This window comes from Leuresthes tenuis, unplaced genomic scaffold (genome assembly GCF_036924035.1).
Source record: "Leuresthes tenuis unplaced genomic scaffold, fLeuTen1.0.hap1 SCAF_6, whole genome shotgun sequence".
Classification (NCBI taxonomy): Eukaryota; Metazoa; Chordata; class Actinopteri; order Atheriniformes; family Atherinopsidae; genus Leuresthes; species Leuresthes tenuis.
The window spans coordinates 33,953,222-33,968,835 of NW_027325360.1; the positions used below are offsets into that span (position 1 = coordinate 33,953,222).

At 43.1% G+C, this 15,614-nt stretch overlaps 1 protein-coding gene across 2 annotated transcripts in view; it reads right to left on the bottom strand.

Moving 5' to 3' along the window:
- Nucleotides 1-12,310: 12,310 nt before the first annotated feature.
- The window catches only part of man1b1b (mannosidase, alpha, class 1B, member 1b), a 54,596-nt gene continuing 51,292 nt past the window's right edge, over nt 12,311-15,614 (bottom strand). For both annotated transcript variants that reach the window (XM_072388583.1, XM_072388582.1), the window contains exon 14: nt 12,311-15,182. In XM_072388583.1, coding sequence (XP_072244684.1) covers nt 14,976-15,182 — 207 coding nt within the window. In that variant the 3' untranslated portion in view covers nt 12,311-14,975. The remainder of the gene's footprint in view (nt 15,183-15,614) is intronic.

A 15,614-nucleotide genomic window follows, 5' to 3' on the forward strand; every position in this document is an offset into this window, starting at 1 on the left:
TGAAACAAAAACAGTGAGAACTTTTCAATATTCCAAACATATTCTGTGCAGCGACACCAGGGCTGAATTTCTAATTTGTGTAGGCACAAAAACAGGTTTGCCTTTCAAATACATGAACTGAGACTTCTAGAGGAAATCTGTACGTCTGTGTGTGTGTGTGTGTGTGTGTGTGTGTGTGTGTGTGTGTTGGGGGGGGGGTTCTTAAAGGCAAATGACGATTGAATCGGTGAAGGGAAAGGGAGTTTTAGTCTTCCTCATTTATTCCTAATTGATTTTGTTCTGTTTGGATCAGCAATTTACGATTCACTTAAAGCATTAATTTTATCTAGTCTATGTATTGCTATGTATTGGTTGTAAGAATTATGCTCTTGCACAGACATCTGTAGACTTCTCTTGGTTTTTCTAACCTTGGGCAGGATCCTTTGCTCTGAACAGAGCATTTCTGTTATTCTTCATTACCCAGTTCCAAAAATGGACGACTATACAATACTTCCTTTTCCTTGATGAGTGTCTCAACTCCAGTCAAAATGCACCTTTTCTTTTCCTTTTTCCTTGCCATGTCTGCCAATATTTTGTGAAGCAAACTCTTTTTTAAACATAAACAAAACAAAATCAAAGCACTCAAAACACATTTCTGCCTTTGCACACGCACAGATTTGAATTGGTCCATTCTAAGATGGAATGCTTGGAGGCTGGAACAAAGCCATTTTGAGCGGTGATGATGAACATGACATCTTCAAACCGATGTATATATGGTGAGGCGTGTGTGCGGTCTGCGGTGGTCTGCCTTGTTGTTTTAGGTGAAACAGAGCACAATCAGTCTAAAAATCCTTCAAACCCACTGATGAAAGCCTTTTCAGAATAGTTGATATATTTTCAAGTGGTGCCACTGGAAGCATGACTTTTCATAATTTAAACCCCCAAGTAAACAACAAATACATTTTCAGCTTACCTCAAGAATTATGCTGCTACACATTATTCGGTGCAGAGTTCACAGAGCTCTTGCAGACAGGATTTACACTCACGCTGATATTCAAAGTAAACACAAGAAACTTGTGCTACAAAAACAAAAATGGACCAGACTCAGTGAATAATTCCCTATATTCAACAATTAACCTAAGTACCTAATACAGAACTTCCTGATCCCTTTAATCCATATATGTGAGCAGTGCTGACCAACATGTCATTGGGGTCATCAGGTGGGAACCTCCTTTCATCAGTGTTTCGTCTAGTTGGGTCCACGACACCTCCAGGAGGCTAGACAGTGATCACTGGCGTCCCAGAGTCACTCCCCTAATGCCAGCCGTCACTGCTCCTCACACCACAGCAACCACCTTTTTCCACAAGCATAATTATTATGAGCTAACCCAGTCTCTCACCTACTGCACACCAGTCATAGCGGGGTGGGAATACAAACCCTGGTGTGGGTAGGGGGTAGAAATAGAAGAGGTAAAGATAAGTAGGAATGGGATTCAAACCCTGGTTCGGGTAGGGGGTAATGAAAGTAAAGAGGGTGCCAGAGGTGGAGGCAGGACAACACAAACTCGCAGATTTAGCAGAGAAACTCACCTAAACAGTCCTACAGTCACTAAGAATGCCAGCAAATTCAAGTCACCTGAAATGGCTGCCTGATTTCAAAAGGCTCACACGGGCCACACCCTCCACTTAAAGGAGAACAATTTTATACCTTTTACACCAGTTCACACTGGTCCCAGGCACCTTAATGACATGTCTGTGAAATAATTTGGTGAAATTCCTAACGGATCAAGCACAGCAGCCCTCTACACTGTCTGTAGCACAGACAGTTGGTTTTCGTGTCCGTCCCTTTAAATGAAAATGAGCTGCTGCTGGCTGCTGCTCACACGGCCCGACTTCCACCCCAACATGCTGACCTTGGATCAGGCTGCTATGACAACAGTTGAGCACGAGCACTGGTCATGGCTGCCTACACACTGTTGCAACGATATATGTTAGACCCAGAGTCAGACCCTAAGAATGAAGAGGCCCCAGAAGAAGTAAGAGAACCGACAGAATAGGTCTAGCAGTTTAGCATTAATGCATGGTAATCGGACAAAAGAAACACAAAGAACACAAATGATGTTTGGAGATCAATGACCAAGAAAGAATCTTTTGCCGTTGTGTTTTGTCTTTTGCTGTTGTGTTTTTTGATAGGTTGTTGGCGTTTCTCTTTTGCCGTTGTGTTTTTTGATTTGCCGTTGTGTTTTGTGATATGTTGTTGTCGTTTCTCTTTTGCCGTTGTGTGTTTTGATTTGCCGTTGTGCTTTTTGATATGTCGTTGTATTTTCTCTTTTGCTGTTGTGCTTTACACTTCAGGGCCACCATAGGGTGGTATGGAGTATGCTAAATTAAGAAGTTATAAAAGTATATTAAAAAGGATTGTAAGTTCTTTAAAATCAGGCGAGAGAGCAAACTGCTAAAAACAATGGCTTCTTCCTAGTTGATCTCTCTGAGCTAACATCAGCAATAGTCTCTTCTAAACCATCAATTTGTATTTTAGACCCAATCCCAATCAGACTGTTCAAGGAGGTTTTCCCCTTAACTGACACCTCCATATTGGATTTGATCAATCGTCTTTGTTGACAGGATATGTACCTCAGACTTTTAAGGTTGCTGTAATCAAACCTTTACTTAAAAAACTTACTTAAGTGTTGGCTAATTATCGACCTATATCCAATCTCCCTTTTTTGTCTAAAGTTCTTGAAAAAATAGTTGCAGCTCTTTGTGATCATTTACATAGAAATAATTTGTTTGAAGAGTTTTAGTCAGGATTCAGAGTGCGTCATAGCACAGAAACAGCACTGGTGAAAGTTACCAATGATCTCCTCTTAGCCTCTGATAGTGGACTTGTTTCTGTGCTTGTCCTGTTGGATCTCAGTGCTGCATTTGATATGATTGATCACAGCATTCTGTTACAGAGACTTGAACATGTTATTGGGATTAAATGAACTGCATTAGGCTGGTTTAAGTCATATTTATCTGATAGATTCCAGTTTGTTCTTATAAATGAAGAATATTCCTCACACAGCAGAGTAAGTCATGGAGTTCCTCAGGGTTCTGTGCTTGGACCGATTCTTTTTACCTTATACATGCTTCCATTAGGTAACATTAGACAGCATGGCATAAATTTCCATTGCTATGCTGATGATACTTCTTCTTATGTACTTATCTATGAAACCAGATGAAACTAATAGGTTGGTCAGACTACAAGCATGTCTTAAAGACATAAAGACCTGGATGAATCAGAACTGTCTGCTTCTTGTCAGGTACCGTGGACTCAGGACATAGACGCAGGGTCTTTTCAGATTCAAAGGGGTTTTATTGGAGAGCAAAGCACACAGAGCACAGCAAGGCAGGGCGATCTCCAAGCAGAGCAAAGGGCTATGAAAACCTAAGCGCTCTTCTCGGTAACTATGGCGGAGGACGAGCGCAGCTATGAAAGTTACAAAACATAAATCTCTCCATGCTGGGAGGAAAACAGAAATGCTATGAACAAATTACAAAACAAAGACACGCTCTCCTAACGAGGCGGAATTAAACAAAGGACGCACTCGAAAAACAGAGGCACTATAAACTTTAACTATAAACTTAAAACTCTCCTTTAACGGAAACGACTATGAAATGTTATAACGAAAAATCTCTCCAAGAAAACGGAGGAACAATCAAGGCTATGAAACTTACCGTATTAATAAATGAACTAAGACTATGACTAAGAATAAATTACAAAACAAGATAGCACTGCAGCAGGATCGCTCACTGCAGGCTCGTGGAACTATGACTGTGGAATCTGTGGTTCAAAGTAAGGCTGATAGTGTAGCTCATGGGAAGAGACAACATACTGGCACAAGACAAGGGAAACGCAGACTATTTGAACACATGAGGGACCAAAGGGAACAGGTGGAAACACTTGGGAATCAGGGAAGACAATCAGATGCCTGACACGGGAGGAAGGGCAAGATACCTGAAACGAGGAAGGAAGGTCAGTGATTTCAAAATAAAACAGGAAATGACGAGACAAGAATTGGAAAAGAACATAAACCGTGACACTTCTAAATTCAGACAAAACTGAAGTTGTTCTCTTTGGACCTGAGCGCTTCAGGGAGAAATTGTCTAGTTATATAGTTACTAGTAATGGTATTTGGAGTTATTTTTGACCAGAATTTAGAATTTGATGCACATATAAAACTGGTTTCTAGGACTGCCTTCTTTCACCTTTGCAATATTGCCAAAATCAGGAACATCCTGTCTCAGGGTGATGCAGAGAACCTAGTCCATGCATTTGTTACTTCAAGATTGGACTACTGTAATTCTTTATTATTGGGCTGTCCCACATATTCTCTGAAAAGCCTCCAGCTGATCCAAAATGCTGCAGCCAGAGTTCTGATGAGAACTAACAGGAGAGATCATGTTTCTCCAGTTTTAGCTTCTCTTCATTGGCTCCCTGTTAAATCCAGAATAGAATTCAAGATTCTTCTCCTAACATATAAAGCTCTTAATGACCGAGCTCCATCATATCTTAAAGATCTCATTGTGAGATATTGTCATAACAGAGCACTTTGCTCCCAAACTGCAGGTTTACTTGTTGCTCCCAGAGTTTCTAAAAGTAGAATGGGAGGCAAAGCCTTCAGTTATCAGGCCCCTCTCTTGTGGAATAAGCTGCCAGTAAATGTCCGGGAAGCAAACACCCTTTCCATTTTTAAGATTAGGCTGAAAACTTTCCTTTTTGATATAGCTTATAGTTAGAGATGGCTCAGGTGATCCTGAAACAACCATGAAATGATCTAAAATGCATTTGTTCATCCAGGTTGTAAATTCACACCAGTGAATTCATAACCAGTGTTGTAAATTCACCAGTTCCTAGCCTCGGCCAGTCGTACAGACCACCCCCGCGAACGTCTTCTCTGTCTCCTGGCTTCAACATTTGCAATTTAAACATTTGTTCTTCAATATTAGCATCTAGACAACCAGCGATTGAATGAGGACATGCGACTAAACATGTCATCACTGGTCAGATTTGTCAGGGGTCCAAAGAAAACTACGGAGTTCAACATTGTTTTTGGCAAAGTTACACACCGATACAACATTAATTTTAGTGACCTCTGATTGGCGTAACTGTGTGTCATTACCACTGATGTGAATAACTATTTTACTGTACTTACACTTATCCTCAGCCAGCAGTTTTAAATAGGATTCTACATCATCTGCTCTGGCCCCTGGTATACATTTGACTATGGTCGCTGGTGTCGCTAATTCCACGTTTCTGACTATAGAGCTGCCAATTACCAGGGTTTTGTCCTCAGCGGGTGTGTCGCTGAGTGGGAAATGTTAAAGGTCTTAAACAATTTTTGGGTTCAAGTATTTTTAGTATTGAGATTTGTTAGTGTTTAATCTTTGGTTCAGGGTTTACGTTGACACTTTATATGATTTTCAGGTTTTGGTGAATATGTTTTAATTGATTCCATCCATCTATCATCTACCACTTCTTGGGGGTCGGGTAGCTTGAGCAGAGAAACTCAGATGTCCCTGGCCACTTCTTCCAGCTTTTCTGGGGGGACATCATCCCTCGCCGGGACGCGGGTCACCAGGGTCTCACCCTGGAGCCAGGCCCGGGGGTGGGGCCCGGCAGCGAGCGCCTGGTGGCCGGGCCCATGCCCATGGGGCTCGCTCAGGCACAGCCTGAAAATACAACATGGGTCTCCCTTCTGATGGGCTCACCACCCGTGGGAGGAGCCAAGGGGGTTGGGTGCAATGCAAGCTGGGTAGCAGCCGAAGGCGGAGACCTTGACAGTCTGATCCTCGGCTACTTAAGATGGCTCTTGGGACGTGGAACGTCCCCTCTCTGTTGGGCAAGGAGCCTGAATTGGTGTGCGAGGCTGAGCGATTCCAGCAAGATAGAGTCGGACTAACCTCAACGCATGGCTTGGGCTCTGAAACCAGTCCCCTTGAGAGGGGTTGGACTCTATTCCACTCTGGAGTTTCCTGTGGTGAGAGGCACAGAGCAGGTGTTGGCATACTCATTGCCCCCTGGCTGTGTGCCTGTACTTTGGGGTATACCCCGATGGACAAGAGAGTAGCCTCCCTCCGCCTTCGGGTGGGGGGAGGGGTCCTGACCGTTGTTTGTGCTTACACATCAAATAGCAGTTCAGAGTTCCCACCCTTTTTGGAGTCCCTCAAGGAGGCACTGGAGAGTGCTCCTGCAGGAGACTCCCTCGTTCTGCTGGGGGACTTCAATGCTCACGTGGGCAATGACAGTGACACCTGGAAGGATGTGATTGGGAGGAACGGTCCCCCCGATCTGAATCAGAGTGGTGTTCTGTTGTTGGACTTCTGTGCTCATCATGAACTGTCCATAACAAACGCCACGTTGAGGCATAAGGGTTTCCACATGTACACTTGGCACCAGGACACCCTAGGCCGCAGTTCGATGATCGACTTGGTGGTATGTCCTGGACACTCGGGTGAGGAGAGGGGCAGAGCTGTCAACTGATCACCACCTGGTGGTGAGTTTGCTCCGCTGGTGGGGGAAGATGCCAATCAGACCTGTTAGGCCCAAACATACTGTGAGGGTCTGCTGGGAACATTTGGTGTCAACTGTCAGAAGTAGCTTTAACTCCCACCTCCGGCAGAGCTTCAACCATGTCCTGGGGAACATTGACTCCGAATCGGCCGTGTTCCGTGCCTCCATTGTTGAGACGGCTGACCAGAGCTGTGGCCGTAAGGTGGTCGGTGCCTGTCATGGCGGCAACTCCGAACCTGCTGGTGGAGGGAAGCCATCAAGCTGAAGAAGGAGTCCTATTGGGCCTTTTTGGCCAGTAGGACCCTGGAAGCAGCTGATGGGTACTGACAGGCCAAGCGGATCGCAGCTTCGGCAGTTGCTGTGGGTGAAAACGCGGGCCTGGGAGGAGTTCGGCGAGGCCATGGAGAACAACTTCCGGACGGCCTCAAAGAGATTCTGGTCCACCATTCGGCGTCAAACCGTGTATGATGTTGATGGGGCTCTGCTGACCTCAACTTGGGACGTTGTGAGTCATTGGGGGGAATACTTCAAGTACCTCCTCAATCCTACCAACACACCTTCAGCGGAAGCAGAGTCGCAGAGCTCGGAGAGCATAGGCTGAAGTTGCAGAGGTGGTCAAAAAGTTCCTCGGTCGCAAGGCCCCAGGGGTGGTTGAGGTCTGGATGTTGTAGTGATGTCTTGGTTGACACGTCTCTGCAGCATTGTGTGGACATCAGGGACAGTGCCTCTGGACTGGCAGATTGGGGTGGGGGTACACCTTTATCCTTGGACTGCTAACACAGTCAAACAGGTGTACGCAGCATTAAGTTCTATGCATCGTGTATCGTTCTTTCACACATGTTGTGTATCGGTGTTGAAGTGTAAGTGTCTACATTTTTATACTCAGTGTATAGCTAGCTTAGTTGTTAGCAGTTTGAAAAGTCTGAGCAGAAATTCGGACAGAGCAATGGTGGTGGAAGGGCTGCGACACTCCCCGATCATGTCCACCCTGTTCCGGACCACTGAGGAGCCGCAGGTCGGGCCGCAGGTTGGGCCGCCGGGAGCCGCGGCATTCACTTATAAATACTTTGGCATAACATTGGACGATAGCCTTTCTTTTAAATGCCATATTGACCAATTACTGAAGAAACTTAAATTAAAACTAGGGTTTTTCTTCAGAAATAGAGCCTGTTTTTCTTTTAATGGAAGAAAACGTATTGTTGCAGCCACTTTCTTGCCACTTCTGGATTATGGTGATGTTGTTTATATGAATGCCTCTGCTCACTCCTTACATCTACTGGATGCTGCATATCACGGATCTTTGAGATTCATAACTGGTTGTAAACCCCTTACACATCACTGCACTTTGTACTCTCTCACTGACTGGTCTTCACTTTCCATGCGCAGAACCACCCACTGGTATCTGTTTATCTACAAATCCATCATTGGACTAGACTACTCCCCTCCTATTTGTCCACATACTTGACACGGACACAGTCTGATCATAGCCTCCGGTCTCTGGATTACATCACATTTGCCATCCCCTCAGTCCGTACTGAACTTGGCAAAAAGGCGTTCTCCTATGTTGCGCCTATAACATGGAACAGGCTCCAACAGAAGCTGAAGATGTCCAGCTTTATTTCACTAGAGGACTTCAAATTACTTGCAGGAAGGCTGGTGAGACAGTCAGTGGGGGTCTGCAAATGTACTGTACTTAACTAGTTCCTTTTTCTTTAATTTTATTATTATTAATTATCATATGTTCCTGTTTTGTTTTTGTCTCTTGTACGTTCAGTTAATCTTTAACTTTGTGTTTTGCTGCTGCCTACCTAAAACAGGTCTCTCTTGCAAATGAGACCCTGGGTCTCAATGAGATTTTACCTGTATAAATAAAGGTTAATAAAAAAAATCTTTTAAAAAAGGGGGACCGGAGGGTGTGTTTCAACTACAGGGGGATCACACTCATCAGCCTCCCTAGTAAGGTCTATTTGGGGGTACTGGAGGGGAGGACTGAATCTCGGATTCAGGAGGTGCAGTGTGGTTTTTGACCTTGCCGTGGAACAGTAGACTAGCTCTACACCCTCAGAAGGGTCCTGGAGGGTGCATGGGAGTTCGCCCAATTGGTCTACATGTGTTTTGTGGACTTGGAGAAGGCGTTTGTCCATGTCCCTCGGGGAGTCCTGTGGGGGATGCTCCGGGAATATGGAGTGCTGGACGCCTTGATAGGGGCTGTTCTGTCTCTGTATGACCGGTGTTAGAGTTTGATCCTCATTGCTGGCAGTAAGTTGGACGTGTTTCCGGTGAGGGTTGGACTCTGTTAGGGCTTCCCTTTGTCACTGATTCTGTTCATAATTTTTATGGACAGAATTTCTAGGTGCAGCCAGCACGTTGAGGGAGTCCGATTTGGTGACCTCAGAATCGGGTCTCTGCTTTTTGCGGATGATGTTGTTCTGCTAGCGTCGTCAGGATGTGACCTTCAGCTCTCACTGGAGCAGTTCGCAGTTGAGTGTGAAGCGGCTGGGATGAGAATCTGCACCTCCAAATCCGAGACCATGGTTCTCAGCTGGGCATCTGGTTTGGATGGCTCCTGGACGCCTCCCTGGTGAGGTGTTCCGGGGAAACGTCCCACTGGGAGGAGACCCCGGAGAAGACCCAGAACACGTTGGAGAGACTGTCTCTCGGCTGGCCTGGGAACGCCTCGGGGTCCCCCCAGAAGAGCTGGAGGAAGTTTTAATTTATTATCTAATTTTGTTTTAATTATGTGTGGTAATAATTTAGGTTATTTCTTTATTTAATCACTGATATGTGATTTTAGGGGGGACTATGTGGGGAGAGCAGGGCCGAGACGCTGCTCAAACCACATATTGTTAAGGACCAGAATGAACTCCGTCTTGACAATGACTCAGACAGAGATTGGGCTTGTGCCACATACATACAGAATGATATCAAGAGGTATCAGAAGATCTCAAAAACTATGGTCATTGGGAATTTCCGTGCATGCTGCCATGTACATGTTTCTGTGTCTTTCTGATCTATAAATTCCCCATAAGAAGCTGCAAAGGTCAGTCCGACTACTCTTTTCTCCGCAACATCACCGGCTTCCCAGTTCTATGAGCCCAGTCCAGCTCTATTTTCAAGTGATCCAGTTGTAATTTTTCACTTAATAGTTTTCTCCCTTTTTCTTCAGATTCAGACACCTTTTCTTTCACAGACTTTTTGATGCCATCCACAACAATATTATGCTGTCTTGTCTGTTCCTGCAGATATTCAGTCTTGTCTGAGACTGAAATCAAACTTTTACAAATTGTGTCCAAATCTGACCTTGTTTCACTACAGTTCTTGGACAAAGTGCCACAAGAGATTTTAAAATCATCAAATTCCTTTTGAGTCACTTCCAGACTCACCTTGAAATCATAAACTTGCTTTGACAGATCATCAATCCTCTTATTAGAAGAATCAACTGTCATCTGTACACAAGATTTGAAGCTCTTATCTTGTTGTACAAGCAAAGTTCTGTAAAAATCCTTTTACTGATCCAACAATTAACGCACTTGAGCCATGGTAACATATTCCTCGATGGTGTTGAAAGCTTTAGGTGGCATTGTTTGATGATCAAGGCCTGAAGATTGAGCAGTAGAGTCCCAGAAACACTTCACAAAATACAAACAAAGGCCGCAATTTTACTGTAGATTGATTGATTGATTTGATTAGATTCTTCTTACTATTTTCAGTTTTACGTAGGATTCCTGAGATTATTGTTGGATAGAAAAACAGCCACAAGTTCAGAGAAATACAGCTGCAGCCATCTTGGAGCTCCCTCCTTCTCCCTCTTTCCATTGCTTTCTTAAATTTCTTCTCTCCTTAACCAATTTCTCCATTTCTCTTTGCCATCTAGACTTAACTAAATGTACTCTTTAAACCCTCTTTTTTTTTTTACCCCAAATCTTTCTACACCATATTATATCATATCTCCCATCTTCTCTAGCCTATCACTTGCATTTCCTCCTAACCTACCTAATATTATCGACAAATCTCTATTGACTGCTTCCCATTCTTTGTTGCTATTTGCAACTCCAGCCTTTTGCATATTTCTCTCTCAAACTGGCCTATTCACCTCAGTATCAGCTTCATCCCTTCTTAGAACCAGTAGCTGCGTTATTGATATCCTACTCGATTGACTTCTTAAAAAGTACTGATTGATGTGGCCACACTGCCCTTCTTTTGCCACACATCTCTTTCTTCCCCAATGCATTTTAAGGATGAACCTGAAGCTTATTTCCCTCTCGTCTACCACTTTTATTCTCTCCAGCTACGCTCTCTTTCCTCTGACAAACTATTCTGCCGAGTTCTAGCTCTAAAGAATAGGTCCGTGCCCCTATCCTTCACATCCAGTCACATCTCAAACTCATAGTCATGTTCGTTCCAGTGTCAGTTGCCATGTAGTCTGCCTGCGAGTCATCTTCCGCCCCTGCTGTCGCTGACCTGAGAGGTATTCCCCTTAATTTAGTCGTAGCTTATGCTGGTTGTAACAAAGCTGCTAGGCCTCACTACTGCTACCATGGATTACTAGCCCATGGCAGCAACTTTGGGGTCTTTGCCTCCTGTCAGCTGTCTTTCCAATCTGTCACATGGTCTTCCCCTTGTTATCAACTGCCCTATTCACAGCAGTCACTTGCTAGGCTAGATCTGAATTCAAGGTAAACACAAGAAACTTGTGCTACAAAAAAAATGGACCGGACTCAGTGAATAATTCCCTAAATTCAACAATTAACCTTCTTATACTAGCTCAGTATTTATGACTGAATAACCTCCTGATCCCTATAATCCCTATATAGACCAGTGAGTATTGCTGACCAACATGTCATTGGGGTCATCAGGTGGGAACCTCTTTTCATCTGTGTTTCATCTTGTTGGGCCCATGACACCTCCAGGAAGCTAGACAGTGATCACTGGTGTAACAGGGTCACTCCCCTAATGCCAGCCATCACTGCTCCTCACACCACAACAACCATCTTTTTTCCACAGCCACAAGCTACCCCAGCCTCTCACCAACTGCACACCAGTCATACCGGGGAGGGAATACAAACCCTGGTTCGGGTAGGCAGCAATGAAAGTATAGAGGGTTCCAGAGGTGGAGGCAGGACAAGGCACACTAGTAGATTTAGCAGACAAACTCACCTAAATAGTCACTAAAAATGCCAGCAAATACCAACTCAACTGAAATGGCCACCTGGTTACACATGGGCCACACCCTCAACTTAAATACATCCTGGATTTCTTCCTTGCTTCTCCCTAGTCTGTTGACCCTAAGTGCTCCCCCTGTTGGGCCCCCAGCTACTATTGCTTCTTCTAATCCAAATCCACTGACTGGACTTTACTGCCTCATCTGACACTTCCTTCACTATATTCCTCACACTCTGTCCATTTACACCCAACTCCCTCAACTATGAGACGACAGACTTTGCAATAAATCCTCTACGTCCTACTTCCACTGGACATATCCTAACTTTCCATCCTCGCTGCTCTGCTTCTACCCCCAACTCCACCTACCTAAGCTTTTTTCTTTCATATGCTTCTACTACTAAGTCCTCCCAAGGAACAGTCAGCTCTATGAAACAGACTCTCATTCTACTCCGAGACCACAAGACTACATCAAGCAAAGATAAACATTATAAAAATCCTTTTGACTGGTCTGGGGTTTTTGAAAAATGTCCCTTATTTCACCTGGAAAAATAATCTGCAATGATCACAATGACCACAAATCTGTGGTGAATTCGCAACACATGCACATACAAATAGTTTGAACGGAATGAATTTATCTGAGCAAACATGAAAGGCACATGTTGTCACATGATACAGAAAAAATGCACTGAATATACAAGTTTGGTCTCAATACAGATTCATCAAGATCTTTAAAAAAGATCTGGACAAAAAGAGCTGGAATGTAAATCAGTGGTGTGTATTGTATAAGGACAACTCCTGGAAAAACTAAGTGAAATGCTTTGTAAATACAAAGTACTTTCCATTAGCAATTGCAGTTTTAAATACGCATTACAAATCAATTCTAAATGTATAACTAACTTTCTTTCATTTAAAAGAGACTGATAATCTTATTTCCACAAAAATATACATAAAAAATGCTGCTATGAGACAGCACAAGTTTCACAGTTTGTTAGTACATATATTATGTGCAGCAACTCAAATGAGATCAAGGCCATTTGAAAGCCACACAGCAGATGCTGCATTCATGTCATCAGGGAAGGTAAAGAGGGTCGGGAGCAAAGCCGGATTAACCATATGGGCAATTGGGCAACTGCCCAGGGGCCCTCGACCTCTAAAGGGCCCTGTAACCGTTGAGGGAAGCGGTGATGGGCCTCGAGTTTCACTGCCACCTGAGAGGTTCGTCGAGTCTGCGAGTCTGCGAGTTGCCCCTGTACCTCAATGCCTCTTCTACCCCTTGGGGATCCTGCACTGTGGGGTCCGGTTACGAAGCAGCTCCGGGAAGAGGCGATCTACTGGGGCCTGCAGCTTTCCAGAACCAGGCTGCCAAGTATCCGGCTTCAGTAAGGGAGTGAGGACCATAATGTCACAGGCACAGCTCTCTGCGCTTTCTCCCTTGGCCATCAAACATGAACTTGTCAGTGCCCTTGATTTCGAAGATATTGTACACCAGTTTGCACATCCTAAGTCCAGAAAAATGCCAGTGTAAGATGTGTTTGCCAAATTAAATCAAGCATTTAAAATCTAAACATGCACTTCCCCATTATTTTTAATTCAAATTGTGTATTTTTCCAGATTATGTAGCATTTCTTTTTGTCTTGTCTAATTGAGAGAAACTGACAGATTTCAAACTGTTTATCTTGCACTTGTCTGTCTAGTTGAATTGTGATCTTTACAGATGTTACTGCATTTTATTTATTTTTTCCTTGTGGTGGCTCCATGAAAATGCTGTAAATTGTTTATTGTTGTTGAGAGAAAACAGGCAGATTTTAAAATGTTTATATTGGACTATAACTTGATTGTGTTGTCTATGAACTTCCTCTGTGATGGGTCTATCAGTTCAAAACATTTGTGTTGGGAACAAATGTTAAATAAATATTGAATGCTTTGAAAGTGGTTGCTTATTTATTTCCCTCTTTATTTAGTGGGTCAATTTTGCCAGATTATACTGATGCTGATGAGTTCTGTTTTCATAACATCATATGTGAGTGAGTGGCCTTGACAAGAAGACATAGTGGTGCATTTGTAGTTCTATGCGCATTTGCACATCTGTACATCAAAATGCACTTGATGACAGTTAGTTATTGAAATAATGCGTATATTTATATTACTGTAATTTATTCTGTATTTTGCCAGATTATGGTGATCCTGGGCTCGTGACCATGGGGCCCTTATATCGTTGCCCAGGGTACAGCGAAGTGTTAATGTGGCACTGGTCGGGAGGTTAAGAGCATCAAAACTATGTGTCCACAGCGTGCAACATAAGCCATCATAAGAATTTTCTTTAGAGATGATGACTGTTAGCTTCCTACAAACGTAAATTAAGTTAATTTTGCCGAGCTATTAGATTTATAGCATTTATGCGTTCAAATGCAATTTAAATAAAAACAACGTGACAAAGTCAAATTGAAGCAGAGGTAATATACAAGGACCATATCATAGAATTACTTTGTATATCATTGTAAACTGTTACAGTGGTGTTTTCCTGATATAGTGCATTTTCGAGAATGTAAGCATACAGAAGTCTTTGTGTTTGGCTGATCCTGATACAAATGAACTTTGTAACAGCTGAAGTCCCAAACACATGTCCTGTGCATCCAAACTGAGTTACAGTTGTTTCTGTTAATAACAAACATTTAATGAAGAATTGGAACAAGCCGATGCTGTAAAGCCGAGAAGCACATTGTATTCAGTTCAGGCAGCTGACAGCTTCTATCATGGAATGTCTCAGTATGGAGATGCAAGAGACTACTTGCTGTCTTATAATGTACTTGGGTGGGTATGGGGGGCAACTAGGAAGTTGGTTTGAATACTTTTTCTATCATAAAACTGGTAGCTATAGACAAACAGCTATTGTGAGCTTTCAAAGTGAAAATGTCAGCATCAGTTTGCATATACCTGAATCATTCTACATTCCTTAAAATGTGACATCCAGATATGTTTGAATCACTGTCAGATTGTTCATCTCTGCTGATATCGGAATGTTCGAGGGGACAGAAACCTTGCTCTGCTCCTTCTGCACTAATGCAGTCATTACGAGAAGTCCACGTAATGAATACACAAACAGCAAGAATTAACTTCTTTCAGTAGTAACAATGACTCCACAGCATAAAGGAAGGTTCTTCCATCTGGGGAATGAGTTCAGGGCCACTGTTCAGAAACGTTGTCACTCCCACAGAAAACAAAGCATTTATTTTGGTGTTACACCAACCCTGAGAACTTTGTTGTGTTGCTGTGGTTTTCACACAGTGGGAGGCCATATAGGCAGGGGATGAGCTTCAGTGTTGAAGACGTACTGGTCTAAACTAATAAGGTTGAGGTCATCTGAGAAGAGCAGGTATAAATATTTCAGAGTCTCTCCCAAGAAGAAGCTTTCCATCTTATCTCTGGGGCTCGGATACTCTGGGTCACGCACGTTGTTGATGGAAGTGTAGCCACCAGAAGAAACCTAAGGTAGATACAAAGGTTTGTTCACATCAACACAATGCCATAATAAATATGAATGTGTTCCAGGAAGGTTTGTGTGTTTGTGAGGAAACAGATGGCTGATTATTGTTTCACCTTGTTTGTGTTAATGTAGGTATGAATTGAATTCATTTATATGTACAACTGGCTGTACAAATAATAAATCAGTTTTCATCTATGTTGAGATTACCTACACTTATTTACCAGTTTATTCTGGCACTTTACCTTTCTCCCTCCTCTGTCTATTCTGAGGATTTCAGATAGGTTTTTCGACATTTAGCTTTTTTCCACCATTCATTGTTTTAAAAAGTTGATTAGTTGCTGTTACAAGTTTGTAAGTGCAATATCTTTGAATAAAATTAAGAAAATGTTCATCCAACTTGTTTTTGTGCTACATTTCGAATCATTGCCTGTG